This window comes from Fusarium sambucinum, chromosome I, assembly GCF_050947815.1.
Source record: "Fusarium sambucinum isolate potato_lamoka chromosome I, whole genome shotgun sequence".
Classification (NCBI taxonomy): Eukaryota; Fungi; Ascomycota; class Sordariomycetes; order Hypocreales; family Nectriaceae; genus Fusarium; species Fusarium sambucinum.
The window spans coordinates 511,801-528,027 of NC_139294.1; the positions used below are offsets into that span (position 1 = coordinate 511,801).

General features: G+C 45.1%; 7 protein-coding genes across 7 annotated transcripts; 4 read left to right on the forward strand and 3 right to left on the reverse strand.

Annotated features, from left to right (window-relative positions):
- Positions 1–393: 393 nt before the first annotated feature.
- FSST1_002885 (aromatic alcohol reductase) lies at positions 394–1,343 on the reverse strand (the record flags this gene model as incomplete). Its single annotated transcript, XM_083228913.1, has 2 exons — positions 394–1,254; positions 1,311–1,343. The coding sequence occupies 2 exons, from the start codon at positions 1,341–1,343 to the stop codon at positions 394–396; spliced, it is 894 nt and encodes a 297-aa protein (XP_083086315.1).
- A 508-nt stretch (positions 1,344–1,851) lies between these two features.
- On the forward strand, positions 1,852–2,517 carry FSST1_002886 (uncharacterized protein; the record flags this gene model as incomplete). Its single annotated transcript, XM_083228914.1, has 1 exon — positions 1,852–2,517. The coding sequence occupies one exon, from the start codon at positions 1,852–1,854 to the stop codon at positions 2,515–2,517; it is 666 nt and encodes a 221-aa protein (XP_083086316.1).
- Positions 2,518–5,687: 3,170 nt separating this feature from the next.
- On the forward strand, positions 5,688–6,874 carry FSST1_002887 (aldo/keto reductase; the record flags this gene model as incomplete). Its single annotated transcript, XM_083228915.1, has 3 exons — positions 5,688–5,852; positions 5,907–6,084; positions 6,138–6,874. The coding sequence occupies 3 exons, from the start codon at positions 5,688–5,690 to the stop codon at positions 6,872–6,874; spliced, it is 1,080 nt and encodes a 359-aa protein (XP_083086317.1).
- Positions 6,875–8,145: 1,271 nt separating this feature from the next.
- Positions 8,146–9,168, reverse strand: FSST1_002888 (uncharacterized protein; the record flags this gene model as incomplete). The annotated part of the gene is made up of 1 exon (XM_083228916.1): positions 8,146–9,168. One exon carries the CDS (start codon positions 9,166–9,168, stop codon positions 8,146–8,148), a length of 1,023 nt encoding a protein of 340 aa, XP_083086318.1.
- Positions 9,169–10,228: 1,060 nt separating this feature from the next.
- FSST1_002889 (uncharacterized protein) lies at positions 10,229–11,829 on the forward strand (the record flags this gene model as incomplete). Its single annotated transcript, XM_083228918.1, has 3 exons — positions 10,229–10,613; positions 10,673–11,078; positions 11,169–11,829. 3 exons carry the CDS (start codon positions 10,229–10,231, stop codon positions 11,827–11,829), a joined length of 1,452 nt encoding a protein of 483 aa, XP_083086319.1.
- Positions 11,830–12,070: 241 nt separating this feature from the next.
- FSST1_002890 (uncharacterized protein) lies at positions 12,071–13,981 on the reverse strand (the record flags this gene model as incomplete). Its single annotated transcript, XM_083228919.1, has 1 exon — positions 12,071–13,981. One exon carries the CDS (start codon positions 13,979–13,981, stop codon positions 12,071–12,073), a length of 1,911 nt encoding a protein of 636 aa, XP_083086320.1.
- An 806-nt stretch (positions 13,982–14,787) lies between these two features.
- FSST1_002891 (uncharacterized protein) lies at positions 14,788–15,675 on the forward strand (the record flags this gene model as incomplete). The annotated part of the gene is made up of 4 exons (XM_083228920.1): positions 14,788–14,964; positions 15,140–15,379; positions 15,427–15,553; positions 15,608–15,675. The coding sequence occupies 4 exons, from the start codon at positions 14,788–14,790 to the stop codon at positions 15,673–15,675; spliced, it is 612 nt and encodes a 203-aa protein (XP_083086321.1).
- Positions 15,676–16,227: the final 552 nt, after the last annotated feature.

A 16,227-nucleotide genomic window follows, 5' to 3' on the forward strand; every position in this document is an offset into this window, starting at 1 on the left:
AGGGATGTAAGCTCAGGACTACTTACGGGGCATGTGCGAGTTGTGGGTAACTACTACATACATTACTCTAGATCAGTATGGAAGATTATCAGATGTGTTTTTTTAGATTCAATCAACAAGCTCCCTTAATACCAGTAGTCCACCCTGTGAAAGAAATTTCATCTTAGTTATCCGAATAATAAAAAGCTGTATAGCAGGTAATATTGAAATGACCCCAGAGAACGCACTTTGTATTATAAGCGGATTTATCAAGACTTTATTCAGCAGTTGTTTTAAAACTATAGAATGGTATAAGTCTAGAAAAGTAGCCTAGCAAATGTTAAACTGTTGTAGACCCTTGGTTTTATCTGTCACTATATTCTAGGCTGACTATGTCCACAAGTATACCCAAGGTTACTTTTTGTGCGCCAAGAGAGGCACCCATTTCTTCTGCAGGTCCTCATCTGACAAGACAGACAGGTCAACCAGATCATTGTCGTTCTTCAGATACTCCGTGTCATATTTTCCACTCACCATGGCGGCCTTAATAAGCATAAAGGCCGCAACCATATCAGCTGGATTCTCGACAAACTTGGCCGTAGCCTCTTTCTGTCCCTCAAGGGCATCGACAGTCGTAACGTTCCACTGAATCTCTGGAAAGGCCTTCTTGGCGAGATCCAATAGAATGACTTGGGAAATGACGGTCTCGTGGACGTGGACCACGCGGTTCTTAGTCGCTTCAGCTTTCGAGAGTCCACCAGCAATTGCCTGTCCAATTCCTGCAATGCTGGTTGCACTGATACGGACATCACCCTTACCATGCAGTTGAACGGCACGGTGTTCGAGATCAATGAACAAAGGGCTCCCAAACACATATTCAAGAAAAGGGCCGGTAGCAAAAATAGTGTACTCGATATCTCCGGTCTCCGCTTTTGCTTTGAGATAGTCTTGAATCTCGACAAAAAGCTGAAAAGCTGGAATATCCTTTGCCTTTGGATCAGTGTTGACCGAACTAAACTCGCTTGGAATAAAACGGCGAACGCCTGCAACGATAGCAGCGTCGATGATGATTTTCTGAGTTAGGACGGCGGCAGGCCCAACTGTACTAACGACAGCGTCGTAACCTTTCAAGGCCTTTGACAGTGCCTCAAGGGTATAATCAACCTGAACCGAAGTAGCTCCCACAGGAACCTCGTGCCTGGTGCGTCCGAAAACGGTCACGTCAAAACCAGTCTTGAGCAGTGCCTTGAGTGTGGCCGAGCCAACATTGCCCTTCTAGAAACAAGTGTTAGTCACTAAGCCGGTTGGATTTCAAACAGGATTAAACGTACGCCAAAAAGCGCGACTTTCGTGATCGAGGTCATCTTGAAGACGATGATTTTGAAAATGCGTAGGTGTGTATATCTGTAAAAAGGCGATTTTGAGACAGTTGACGTATTGTTGTCAGAGTAGATGCTTTCGAAACTTGAAACCCAGTCTGGTATATATAATTCATTTTGGACTGGCTTCTGTAATTATAACTGAAGATGGCACTATCAACTTCGTTCTTCGGAAGTATTTTGCATCCGGGTATCTATGCTTCCGATTTCGTTTTCGTATTTGTAATATTTTCCCCACGCTGAAATATCGGAAGCAATTTGATTCATTCAAGAATATGCACTACCAGTTTCTGTTTTTTTGTTCTGACTCAATCACATGTGTTGTCCAGCGTTGCTCAATTAGTCAGTTGGTTGGAAATGAAGCAAAAAGGGGTCCATTCCGAAGACTCCCCCAGTGGCCAGGTCTTTGAATCCATGATAAAAGGCGATACGAATGTTAGGGTGGCGCTCAATTTTTTCTGACCTACCTATCACTAGGAACATTGCAATAAAAATGACCAACTTCAAAATCACAGCAACCTTCGACATCCTCTGTCCATGGTGTTTCATCGCTCACAAGCGGCTTGAGCTTGCCAAACGACTTTGGACACAGGCCAATCCAACTTCCAACGATACTTTTATGGTCAAATACCGGGTCATCCAGCTCCGGCCCATTGGCCCTAGGGGACCATCCTCTAGTATCTCGATACAAGATTTTCTTGCCGCAAACTTCGGTGTCGATCATAGCGATAAGGTCCATCAACACATCACGGTAGAAGGAAAGAAAGTAGACATTGCCTTCAAATTTGGTGGCAGTATTGGCAATTCCTGGGATGCGATCCGACTTATCAGACTGGCCGCGAAACATGGCGATAAAGCTGAAGCTGCGGTTATCGGCGGCCTCTTCGTCTCACACTTTGAGCAGGAACAAGATATTACGCAGTATGATACGCTAGAAAGTATTGCTATTGTAGCTGGTATCTCAGCAAAAGAGTTTCAGCGGGCTATAATCGATAGTAGTGAGGGTGGGCCTGAAGTTGAGGAGACGATCATGCAGTGCCGTCTTGAAGGGATCACCAGCGTTCCTCAGTTTATCATTCAAGATCGGCACAGAGTCTTAGGGCCAAAAGACCCGGAAGCATTTCTATCGGTCTTCAACCAGGTGAAGGTTACAACCTAATGAGTACTCACAGATTCCAATAGCACAACGGAATTGGTAATGGTTCGGGTATTAGTAGGAATGGCTTGCCTCGTTATCAGCTCATCAAGGAGCTCTTCCTGCTTTATACTCAAATAGAAATCCCAAATAATCATACTGAAAACCTAAACTTGTATGTATCTGAACGCAATGACCTCGGGCACAAGGGGCCATATCCATCCTCCTGAACAGGGATAGACAAATACTCAGCGAGAAGTCGTGCTACCCTACTATCGGGGTTTTGAATGTTGCCCATCCAGGCTTGTGCTACACGCATCGGGTGGGTAATTGATTCCAGAAACATTTTTGCCGTCTGGTCAAGATGGATAGAGGTTAGTAAGATCTTACAGTCCTGAATTAGTCTACTGACCGTCTCTGTCGAGTCCTCGCCATCCGAACTCTCACCCTCCCGCATGATGCTTTCAGCTTCCGTGTTTAATCGAGATAGTGCCATCTGGACTTGCTCCAGATCGCAAGATTCGACTGTCACCAACTCATCAACCAGTCGAAAAAGGCTCTGAAGTGCTTGCAAGTCTGCGTTATTGTCGCAATGTTCAGGATGATACATGATACAAAGAAAGAGTGTTATAGCCGCTGCTATTTGATGATGTAGGGACCGCCTGTAAGGTCAGAACAGATACCAAAGTTTGAAAGTCAAACGCACCATAGATCTGGAAAAGGCATATGTCGTATTCCCCGACATAGAGCAATGTTAGCTCTCGCTACTACCCTCATCCTTACAAATGAATGGTAATTTTCAGTATGTGTCATTTCAGAAGATCGGAGGACCAAGGGCCAATGAGCGAAGGAAATACAGCTGTTGTAGACAAACTCCAGCATTACAGCTGTAGGACTGGACCCCATATGATCTGAATCACGGCCGTTCTCACTCAGGATAGTGGCTGAAAGCGCAGATCGCCAATTGTCTAGATTCGATTGTTGTTCCTTTGTTAACTCCATCAGTCGAGATATTGGTTGGCGCAAAGAACTAGGACTGTAGAGCGTCTCCTGAATGTGTCTTTGTACAAGGGCCAATTTAACTCTTTCTCTGAAGATGTTTCCACGGCAGTCATCTTCGTTGCAGTCCATTGACATCATCCCTGAAATCTCAGCTGCTTGAGGGAGTCTCAAGTCCAGATCAGTCTGGCGCAGAGAGGGTGATAATCCTGTTGTCAGCCATAGGTCGCTTTCAAGCACCACAATGGTCCATACGATACATCGTCTAGTCAAACTTGTGCCAGAATCTGTATTATCCAGCCATCGCTTGTCGTCGTGAAATCCACTTATCTGTACTCGACGGGCGACATTGGCCAGTAACGTAGCCATCATGCATGTGTCTGTAGACCCCCGCATAAAGATCACCATTGCAAGCAACGCTTGAAGTCTCCATAAGTCACAGCCGCCAATCATAGTTGACGCGTATATGCCGAAAGCATTCTTGAAGAAACCCCATGATATTACGCAAAGATCCTTGAAACAATCATTGGTGAGTTTAGAGTTTTGCACGATGGTAATGGAAACATTGAGCAAAGCCCACCACGTGACTTCAGAGGGATCAAGCGCCACGGAATACCGCAGCTTCTCCAGAAATTTGTCTGGATCCAGGAACAGAAGTTCTTGGCAGGACTCTCTTATCAAGTATTGCACAATCGACCGCTCAGCTTTCCCCGGCATGATCCCCCCTGCCGCATAATCCGGTAGAGTCATCGGCACCTGAGCGACAGACTTCAGATAGTCTCTACGTTCTATCATTTTCTGGTAATTTGGGAAATTCCAGTCTGGCTGTTCTTGGACCGGAGGTAGCTCATGAGTTTCTGATCGACAGGCTGCTACGTCAAGCTCTCCAGACTCGGGAGTTGAGGATAATTGTGTGTTATTTAGCGACACGTAATTTTCCTTGGTGTGAGATCTCGCTTGACTTGAGCTCAGGATGCCGTCAAGTCTCGCTTCCACCTGCTTGACTTGCTTTTCCAGGTCTCGCATACGCTGCTTGCTTGATCTTTGTCAATAGATGGTACTGTCGAAGGGGGTATTATAGTTTATAGTACACACCTCTTGCTAGGCCCACGCCTTCGTACTTCTTCACGATACGTGCAACCTAATTCACCTGCTGCAATGCATGATGCGCACGGCTCCGTCTCGCCACTGCAACGAATTCTCTTCCTTTTACAACGAATACATGCCTATGTTTGGGTTAATAAGTGGATTTATTTCTTGACTGATGGCTTTCATCACCTTAGTAGTCCTTTTGACCCGGTTTTGTTGTCTCTCTCCTGACAGCGTTGGAGTTGTTTTGTCGATGTTCATTGTTGGGGAGGTCTAGCATGTGAGTTCAGCTCTTGACGAACGACGCTAGCTGGCTCTAAGAGCTTGACATAAGTCGCTCTTCTCAATAAAGAAGAACAAAGAATTATGAGAGTTGGCGAATTTAAAATGACCGTTCGTATTTTAACCATCGGCTATGAAACCCGATGGGACGAACGAAGTAGCCTAGTAGATCATGACTCAGCACGTTTAGTGCACGGAATCAAATTGCTTCCGGAAAGAATGTGCACCATTCCATTTTAGACAAGGTCAAACAAAGCCTTCGTGCAAAGTGCCGACTTTGTAAATGGAAAACTAAACAATGTTTGTTGCTTACGTTAACGCCAAAGCTTTAAATTGCAATGCTTCTTAATCGTAAGAATATTGAGAGAAATCCCTCGCAGGTTAGAATTTAAGAATATAATAAGCTATAATTTGTTCTTCTAGACAAGATATTTTCCAAAGATTAAGGATATTACTAGGTCAGATTTATATCTCATCTTTGCAATCTAAGAGTTTCCAAGAATCGACGTTATAGGCTCTTGCAGCGCGTTATAAGCTTGATTTTGAGCCATTTAAAGAGGTTTAAAGTGCAAGAAACTGATTAGCTTGCCCAGTGAGCTGTGCTATACATATTGATTAATAACTAATTGCAATCGGCTCAATTATTATAGGAAAGTCTCCGAGTCAATAACGGAGTTAGGATGTTTATGAAATTCTAACTCCGCCACGAACTCTAATTTTGTTCACTCAATAAGATATATAATACTCATGCTTTTAGTAATCTAATAACCTCTTCTCGCATTAACTCATCTTGCAAAGACAACATTCAATAACCGCTTATTAAAATGGCTGCTCTCCAAATTCCTGATCGACTCCAACAATCTTTGGATAACACGAAAGTGACATACCGCCAGCTTGGCAAATCTGGACTTCGTGTATCCGTACCCATCCTCGGTTGTATGGGCTTCGGCGACCCTCAAGCTATCCCATGGGCACTTACCGAAGACAAGGTATATCTAATTCCACAGATACACACCCTACAACCGCTAATATTTCGCCTACAGGCACTTCCATTGCTTAAGGCAGCCTACGACAGGGGCCTTAACACCTGGGATACAGCCAACTCATATTCAAACGGCGCTTCTGAGGCTATCATTGGCAAGGCTATACAACACTATGGCATCCCTCGCGAAAAGTTAGTAATTCTTACGAAATGCAATTTTGCCGTTGGCGAAACTCCTGGTATGTATGATCGATCTCAACTTAGTTTAACAGACCCTAATCACCAAGGTTAGCGGAGCAACAATTTGCTTTCTATGCCGAGTTTGATAAGAGCAAGGACTACCAAAACCAATTCGGTCTGTCGCGTTCAGCAATTTTCAATCAGGTCGATGCTTCGTTAAAGCGACTCGGTACTGAATACATCGACGTGCTGCAAATTCACCGATACGATAACTCAGTCCCAATTGAAGAGATTTTGAAAGCTCTCCACGATCTTGTTCAACTTGGCAAGGTCCGCTATATTGGTGCTAGCAGTATGTGGGCAGTACAGTTTGCTAACCTTCAATTTTGCGCTGAGAAAAATAATTGGACCAAATTTATTAGTATGCAAAACCAGTATAATCTACTTTATCGAGAGGAAGAGCGGGAGATGATTCGTTTTTGCAATGAAACAGGTGTAGGGCTCATTCCTTGGGCTCCTTTATGCCGTGGCTATCTTGCCCGAAGCCCTTCTAGCTCAACACCACGAGCCTCGGCAGAGTCTGACCTCACAAGTGGAGGACATGGTACAACCGAAGTCGATACGAAGATCATCGCACGGGTGGCAGAGATTGCAGAGAATCGTGGATGGCCGATGGCTCATGTCGCGCTTGCCTGGATCAACCAGAGGGTTGCAAGCCCTATCATCGGGTGCAGCAGCTTGAAGAGAATCGATGAAGCTGTTGGAAGTAACGGGAAAGTCCTGACAAGCGAGGAGGAACAATATCTCGAGGAACTCTATGAGCCGAGACCTATCTGGGGACATGTTTGATATTCAATATGGAGCGGTTCTGACTAGTTCTTGCCTGATTGATGCTGGCTGGAACAGGCATGTCCAAAATCTCAAGGAGCTTAACAGCAGTTGTGATCTCTAGTTTTGCTTTAATTGCCGATAGAGACGTTCGAATTGACTTTAGCTTTAGTTCACCCAACTCATAAGCCCATCGCTCTTTTCCCACCTAAGGTGCAGATGACGTGACGTCCTAGGTATTAAAGAAAGTTTCTAAAGCAGTTTGACATGAAAATCGACGGCAGCATCAGCGCCGCCACGATCTGTACCACCACGTACTAAGCAAAGAGTCTATATCTAGTAAACGACATGACCTTCACAGTCTACACCGGTAAATTGCAAGACATCAGCCCGGTCCTACTCAAGTGTGAAAGACAGAAATGAGCACTATTTGCAGCTTCAGTCTAATCAACGATCCTAGAATCACAGACGTCGCACGACCGAAAATGGGTCACGCTATAGCTATATCTTTTACTTCAGTCTTGCAGAACCTGCGATTAATTCGTCACGTTGTCGCTGCACTCTTGTCGTGGATGGCGATCGTGTCGCATATCATTGAAGAAAGAGCATCTAGTGTCGTAACGTGAACCTCAAAAACTAAGTTTCTTAATCGATTATCCTCAAATTCCTCACCCGAAAAGTCTTATGTAACAACTAGATGGCTCAGTGTCTCACCCTATCTTCTCAGGCGGAGCGCGGCTTGTATGTATTATGGCTGATGATCAATGAACAAGACCGTTTTTAACAACCTATGGAAAATATTAGCAGCAAAAAACTGCGCAGGCAAACATTGGCTACGTGGTCATATCAACAACCTGGAGTTTTGAAGCTGGAGTTGAAAGACGCCAAGAGATCTTGGATCATGTCTTCCAAGCCAGCCTCAGCAGACCACTTCAGCCAGCTTCAGAGCTAATACAAGACCAACTACTCGTTGAGGGGCACAAGAGCCTTACGTTACAACCTGATTTGCAAGCAACGGTCGGCGATGCTTCAACTACAACGATATTGTTAACGAATTGGATGCACTGAACTAAATGAGAATAAAGTTTCAGACATTTAGACGTGCAATACAGATGTGGATGAAGAGGTGAAGCTTCCGTACACTCGATATATAAAGGCGGCATGTTTCTTACATGGCAGTAGTATAATTTCATATTAACTAGTATATTTAATGCTTATGCTATTGAACATTCTTATTCTTATATAGATAACTTAATAGCATTGTCTGCGAATAATTCCTATGGTCAATCTTATTACTCGCCTTCAATGCCAACTAGCTCGTTCGATGCTTTCCAAAGCTTGCTTGCAGATTCCTCGTCGTAGATCCACGGGGCATATCCAATCTCATTATTCAACCAGTCATCTGTAATATCTGCCGGTCCCTCGTCGACGAGGTTACTAAGATACTTACCGCCTCGACCTTCCCATTCCCTACTCAGCCCAGCATAAATAGCTGCAGCCGCTCCCTGGGGCTCACTCTTTATGGTCTTGTGCCTTGTTTCATCCTTCAACATACCCTCTACTATTTCCTGGCTGAGATACTGAGAGAGGTTGGTGGCGATAATGCCTGGGTGCACAGCGAGTGCGTGCAGTCCCTTGGTCCCGTATCGTCTTTCGATCTCGTTGGCGAGATAGATAGTGGCCGTTTTGGATTGGCCATACGATGCCCAGGGGTCGTAAGGGTCCTTTTCGAAGTTGAAGTCATGAAACCGGACCTTACTGTAACGATGGCCGGCGGAGGCCACAACAACTACCCGCGATTGGAACTCAGACGTGGAGGCTGCGAGCAGATCGGGCTTTAACAATTGGAAGAGGAGGAAGTGGCCTAGGTGGTTAGTGCCAAACTGCGTCTCAAAGCCATCCTCGGTCCTCCCTTCCGGCGTGGCCATAACGCCCGCGTTGAGGATAAGCAGGTTAAGCTTTTCTTCGCTCTTCTCGTGGAAAGCCTTTGCAGCTGCTCGCACTGAGGTGAGGGAATGCAGCCGCAGCTCTATACCGTAGACAGGCGCATCAGACTTGAGGCCAGGTCCGTTCTTGACTTTATCGACGGCCTGTTGGGCCTTGATGGGGTCTCTGGCACTGACGTAGAGGGTGGCACCGGCGGCGTGGAGAGCTCGCGCTGTTTCGACACCGATACCAGAGTTTGCTCCTGTCACAAGGGCAACCTTGCCGGTGAGCTTGCCGATGAGGCCTTCGTCCTCAATAATTTGAAGAGCCGTTGGCCGTGCATCTCCGGGACCCTGGGGGTTGGCGTGGGAAGCGGTGTATCTAGACATTGCGATGGATTTCTTATGAAGTCTGATCTGTGCAGGGAAAGGATGAGATAGTGTTGTTCTGGTAGGTTGATGATGTGTGAGTGTCAGTTTGAGAGAGGGAGCCAGCCATTTTATAATAGCAGTGTGTGAGCTTACACAGAGTGGTTCCACTAGATGCCGGGTTTACGAGCCCAAGCCCACAAATTCCTGGAACCGGAAGCCTCGGAGAACATGAAGTGTCTTTTCCATGTCTATGTCCTGTAAAGTATGGGGTGTGCAAGTCGAATCCAACTACAATGGCGTGTTCTCATCGACGGGCACTGGTATAGGGTGTATTGGGCGGTGGGGCTCTGCTCTTAACGCAATCATGAGAAAATACAACGACACAATGGAGCTGTCTGCATTAGATACGTGGGTATGTAAAATTTGAACACGTTGTTATGAGACACTACTAGGTTGAGCAGAGAAGCTGAGGTTGGCACTTTGCAGACAAGATTATGTTCAGGCTCTTGTGGTGGAGCAATGATTTATCAGCTCAGTTGATTGTTTCCCTAAAATGGCAAGAAGCTATTAATAAAGTCACGGTGGCTAAGGTTTATGTAGTTTGATGAGGGTCTTCTTAAAGTCTAGACTAGATAGTACTTAGCTGCTTCGTTGAATCCGAAATTGGTTAGGTGTGGTATGGCATTTACACTAAGGCCATAAAAGGGAAACAATCGAAGTCTTGGCACACTCATGCCTTATCTTGTATCTCCGGGGCTAACTAAATACCCCAGAAGCATCTTTTGAATTTCTCCACAACTTACCTCCTTTAATTGTTTCCCTGATTCGAACGACGACCAACGGAATATACCGCCACCCATCCCATCACCATTTTTATGCCGATATTTGGCACCATATACATTTTTCATACAAACAGGAGCACGCTTGCAGCACCCCTTAGGCATATACCCGTGGTTTAGCTTCCATCTGAGTGATACTGGCACCTTGGCAAAATTACTTGTCGGCAAACGGCCTTGTAGCGGTATGCTCGGGTAGATTCTGTCCCCGTCCAAAGGTAACAATATAATCCAACAGAAAGATGCCCAAGGCGCGAAGAGCGGCTAAGGGGTTTATCTTTATCACCGCCGACGACCATGGTCAGGCGGCTGCTGGAGATCGTAAACTCATACGGAGTCACGTCATGCGAGGGAAGAATACCCATACACGAGCTCTTCCTGATCGAGTAAATGGCCGTTCCTCGGCTATCAATGTGGGAACACAACGGCCGCAGTATGCTGCAAGAGATAGTGGTTCTTCTGAAGATCCCCACGGAGCTCGGGCACGAAATGAGCTGCTCGACTCTGACGAGGATGCTCTGACCCGCATCAGACATGCAGAAATGGTCCCCCGTGCTACCGACATGTTCCCTTTCGTTATGTTCCCTGAAGACATCGATAGTAATTCGCGCAGCTTGCTATGCACGTGTACGTCTCTCCCCTCCGATCATGAGCACGCTCTGCCCCTAACGCCTTCTATCCTCCAGACTTTTCGTACATGAAAGATGAGATGTACCCGGTCGTGAGGTACTCTCAGCCTGACACTCCTAATACATACTGGTTTCACTGGGCCCAACTCGACTTGGCCTACCTGCACTCGATCCTTTACATGACGTCTTTTTCTTTAGATAGTTTGAGGGGACATAAGAGTAAGAGGACGGAGTTTCACGCCTACAGGATGGTCCACGAACTTAACATGCAGTTATCTAATCCGAATGCTGCACTGACTGACTCAACAACCATTGTTGTCATGGGTTTGGCCTTGATCGCCGAGTCCTTTGGAGACGTAGAGTCCGCCCACATGCACGTGATGGGTCTCAAGAAAATCATCGACCTTCGTGGTGGCATGGAATCATTTGCAAGTCACCCTCTGCTTCAATCCAAACTTCACCGGTAAGTTGCTATTTCTCTCATATGTTTAGCTTCTCAGGCTCTGGTCAATCGCTCACTTGCAAACGCCGGAAGAACTGGTCTAGTCCACAGCATTTGCACCGGCGCGAATCTAGCCTTTTACGAAGATGCTACGTTGTTCGACTCAGCTTTCGACAGTTCATCTCAACTTGCCCAGTTGAAGCCATCGGACGCTTCCTGCTTCTCCCGCTCGCGCTCTGTGGTACGGACTTTAAAAGGGAGGCTCTATGCCATCTTCAAGGATGTCCAGGACCTTTCACAGCTTCTCAACGATAGCCACGATTCCGGTTACAAGATACGGGAGATGTCTCTCGAGGGTCTCATAACATGCATTCAATCCCGGTTACTCATGCTTGAATCTGAGGGCAACGACATTTTCTCCGAGCTTCTCAGGCTATCACTCCTATCTTTCTTGACAACAATCTTCTGGAGTTTTCCTGGTGTCAAATTCGAGTACCCGCGTCTGGCTAACCAACTCCGACAATCTTTCATCGCCTTTACGCCCAGCACGCCTGGAGAGAGATATCTCTTCGCCTGGGCGTTGATGGTAGGGGCAACGTCTATATTCCGATGCCATGATCAGACCTGGTTACTACAAGGACGGCGCCCTCTGATCTGGGACAGTCTAGGGAGGACGTGGTTTGAATTAAAGGATAATTTGAGGCAAGTCATGTGGATTGATAGCATCCACGACGTCCCCGGGATAGAGGCCTTTAACCAATGGCTTGGGTAAACAGGTATAACTTAGGGTTAAGATAAGGTTAGTATGAATTCCTTAAGCTCCATCTACCTAGTCATTTACTTTCAACCACATAGTAGATATAAATAAAGCCAAGGGGAGACATAACATTTAAAGGATACAAGGAAATAAAACAAAACGCTTATATAAAGGGAAATCTAAAATACAAGAGCTGCTTTCTTTAAAATATAAAGGGTATTTTGAAACTTTTAAATAATTAATATTCCATGTTGTCTTATAGTAGCTTGAACCTCTGGACTTGGACTCCCCTTTTCTTCAATGCTGCCTCTGACATCCGTGGATCGTAAATAGACCATGGTGTATCTGGTTGTGACCAACATGGATAGCCAGACTTAGCAATAGTTTCAAGGAATCCATCGTCTAGGGGAATATCATCCATTCGGGGGTCAGATTTCCGTACAGCTTCTCCGTCCTTATAAAATACGTTCATAGCCCATTGCCGATCCCATAGCTTTTCCCAACCATAAAGGTTGTGGCCAAGGAAAGGTTCGCCGTTAGAAAACTCAGGATGGTAGCAAGGTCCTATGACCTTATAGAAGCCTTGCTTAGGTTGAGGTCGCAAGACTATCAGATTGTTTGAGCCAAGAAGCGCAGCTATAATATCACCGCTGCGACTCTCTAGCGGAACCCGGACAAAATGGCTTTTCTGGGTGACTGAGCAACTAGTTACGGAGTTGCCGACAGGTAGAGTGAAAACAAATGTCCTATCGCTGAACTCGATGTTTTCGGTCTCTTCCTCTGCGATCGAAACATCCAACCACCTTCGTATTTTCCACCGCCAATCTCGCAACGAGTAGAGGGACCATGTAGAAGACGGCTGTATTTTCTCCAGACTGTAATCACGAACATATCCATATGTTACCATCATAACCAGTTTATTGAGATAATCATCGTCGGTGACTAAATTAGTACCAGCAAGAGCCTGGATTATCTTGATAGTTGCTTGACGAAATTGCTCTGGCGGCTGCGCAATGCGTTTTCCCGGTAGGTCTATTGGGTCAGAGTAAATCTCATCGCAGAAAACACCGGCAACTTCTAGTATTCCGGGATCAACAAAGGATGTTGCGGCGGGAGAATTTGTGGATATTGGGGATTCGATAGTGAGTGAATGTAAAGGTTTTTCCATGTCCGGTATCCAGCTTGGGCTTGACGATACGTTGCAAAAGGAAAGAAAATTGATATCCTTTTCTCTGGTGATGTAGTAGACGCAAGCTGAAGTTAAAATTTCCTTGGCAGACTTGGTGTAGTCTGGTTTGAACGACTCGGCGACATCAGGCGCGACTAGGCCCCGGAGAGCAAAGATTCGATCGCGGTCATCGGAACATTGATAGTCTCTCGTCATCCACATAGCGTTGACCAAGGTATTGCTCTGGCTCGATTGCAGGTCACACCATGTGGCCTTATCTCGGAAAAGCTGTGCATTGGAGTCGAAACTAACTGGGTCAAGGAACGAATCGGGCTGAGGGTGCCTTCCACAGGTGATGAGTATGACTATATCCTTGAATTTAACCCAAGACATTTCCTGCTGACCCAGTCTTATAGCACAAGTCTGCTGATTTGCCAAGATAACTTCCGGGAAAGTCCACAGACGTTTATGCCAGTCTAATGCGAGCATCTGCTCTACCGCTAGCCACTGAGCTGGACTTAGTGGAAAAGGACGCTTCTCATCGGAACAAGCTGGATCTGCTGTGCTGGTGTATTTGGGCGTATATTGATGACGTTTTCGATCAAGAGAGAGTGATTCAAGCTGACAACTAGCCCAGCGTAATGCCGTCATGAGTGTAACGCTCCAAGTAGTCTCGGGACTCAGCCATATAATAACGCTCTGAGCATAGCGGAACACATAATGCATTCGGTGTACTTGATCAGAGCGCTCGTTAAGATCCTGCTGGTTGATGCAGATAGAATCGCACCAGATGATGCGCCTTTCGCTTTGATGACGGAGGGCCCGCAGAGCGGCTGCGAGATTCCGTCCAATTTTAATGCTTCCTTTGTGGCAAATTCGAAATGACTCTCCATGATCTCTCTCCGAGGATTCTGATAGCATTACTGAATCAGGTTCAGACTGGTCGCCCCAGCAGTACGATAATGCCTCGAATTTTGGTATCTGATCTTGTTCTGGCATAAAAGTCCGGTGCAAAACATCGCCATTAAGGGCGTCATCAGGCAGTCCAGGTTTTAGTTCTAATAATCAGATCTCGAGAGGTAATAAGGCAGGATACTGAAAATGAGGCATTTTTATTACTGCGGAGTGGCGATAGAAGGAAAACAGTTCAGAATATAAGCAGCTAATTAATTTGTTTTAATTTGATTATGTCTTACTCGGCTATAATTGTCTAAGCGATTAAATCTAAATAACGCAGTCCGGCAAACAGGTGAATGCGGAACGCTTTAGGCAGAACTGGATCTATTGCTACAGATAGGCACTGCAAGCAGGTCAGGCTCTATTAACAAGACATAGCTCGAAGAGCTACTTTCAGGATCTGACTGGCTGTCTAACTAAAGTTACGGCGATAACACTATCGCCACGTGATCTAATCCACTTCCGACTACAGGGTAAGCAGGTCCGGTCTTGAGCTGTGACACGGGAACATCAATTAGATATTTGATTGGGGGGGGGCTTCTCAAAGTCTAATCGATGCAATGAGACGGTATGTCACGAAACATAGGGCTCTAAGAGCAACCTTATTTTCACATAATACGAAAGCAATACCTGCTAAGCAGCCCACTTATTCTTCCTTCAACACAAAGACACACAAAAAGACCAAGCTATTAGTCAACTTGCCCAGCTTATCACCCTGACATCAATTGGATATAACAAGTTGTTGATTTAATAGCTAAGGTATTTCCGAATCCAGCTGTGGCCAGGCTGTGTTTTTCTGACTAACGCGAAGTACTATAGCGCGGATTCGTAGATAGCTCAGCTAAGACATGGCGCTAGGTCTGGAGCAGTCGAACGCCAATAAAACCACCAAACTATTGACAAGCTATCTAGTTATTTTCCCAAAAACGTCGTGGTTGTCAAACTATTGCAGTCGAGAACTTGAGATATCTCTCAGCTTTCGTATCTACCCTTTGTGCAATTATTATTGGGCTTCCAAGTTCCAGGTACATAAGTAGTATACACTGTTAAAATTCATCTATATAAGCCAGCTGTCCTTTATCAATTGAGCCCAACTATCACCAACTCAACTTCAATCTACTACTATTTCTTCTCAGTGATCTCATACACAAGCTATTTTGTCAATACAATTAGTCTGTTCCGCAGACTAACAAATAATAGCATAATTTCCAAGGTCGTGCCGACCAAAGCGGTACCTATTCAGCCCTAGCTTCAACTTTAAAGAAGAATGGACATGCTGTAATAAACGACCGCCCATGCAAGATTGTCGAATTATCCAACGATCAAGAAGAAGTTCATCTCACTGGCATTGATATTTTCAATGGCAAGAAGCAAGAGGACTCAGTCAAACATGATGCCAACGTTGATGTTCCTCATGTTAGCCGTAGGGAGTACCAACTTGTCAGTTCATACACTTAATAGATGCAGGACGCATGCTGACAATTTAGTCTCACATCGATGAGGACTTTCTGTATCTGATTACAACTGATGGAGGAGAGAAGAGCGACGTGCCTGTTCCTGAAGGTTACGTTGGTGATATAATTAGAGAATACGAGGAATACGGCACAGACGCAAGTAAGAAATATGACATTTTTTCTTTTTAAAAATGTACTAACGTTGTTCTATTAGTTATTACGGTTATATCCGCTATGAACGAAGAAGCCGCAATTTCTGCCAAAGAGGCGCCCAAGAATTAGGCAGCTCTAACGACTTGATGAAGTAGTTTGAGGATATCACTAATATAGTACCATTCACTTGAATATTAGGTCTTGATGAATTTGAATTTTGTTAATGGATTTAGTATTTGAAAATAAGATCAGTGTATACGTACTGTACACTTCTGACAAATTGGATAACTTAGACATACTGCTATAGCAGAGTCTAGGTAAGGTAGCTTAACAATCCAAACATTTGCCAGAGAGTTAATGAAATTAATAACGGTCTCTTTTGTTAACCTAGATGGTAAATGGAAATAGATCATACGACAAGGCCTGGTGACATGCCTTACTTGGCATCGATAGCCTGGATACTTCAAGTTCTCTATATAGTGTGAGTCAAGCTAGGTAGGTATCTTCTAGATAGTGGGTAAGGATAAAGTTCAACCATAGGCTTTTAAATAACAGACTTCAAGAGCTGTGTCTCGTAATGTGCGTTTTCACCGTTTCAAATTGAGGAGTGGAGCTTGAGCTGGATGATATGTCATGACTTGTGTCTCTATAAATCTAAATGTTTATAAATCTAACTTTTCT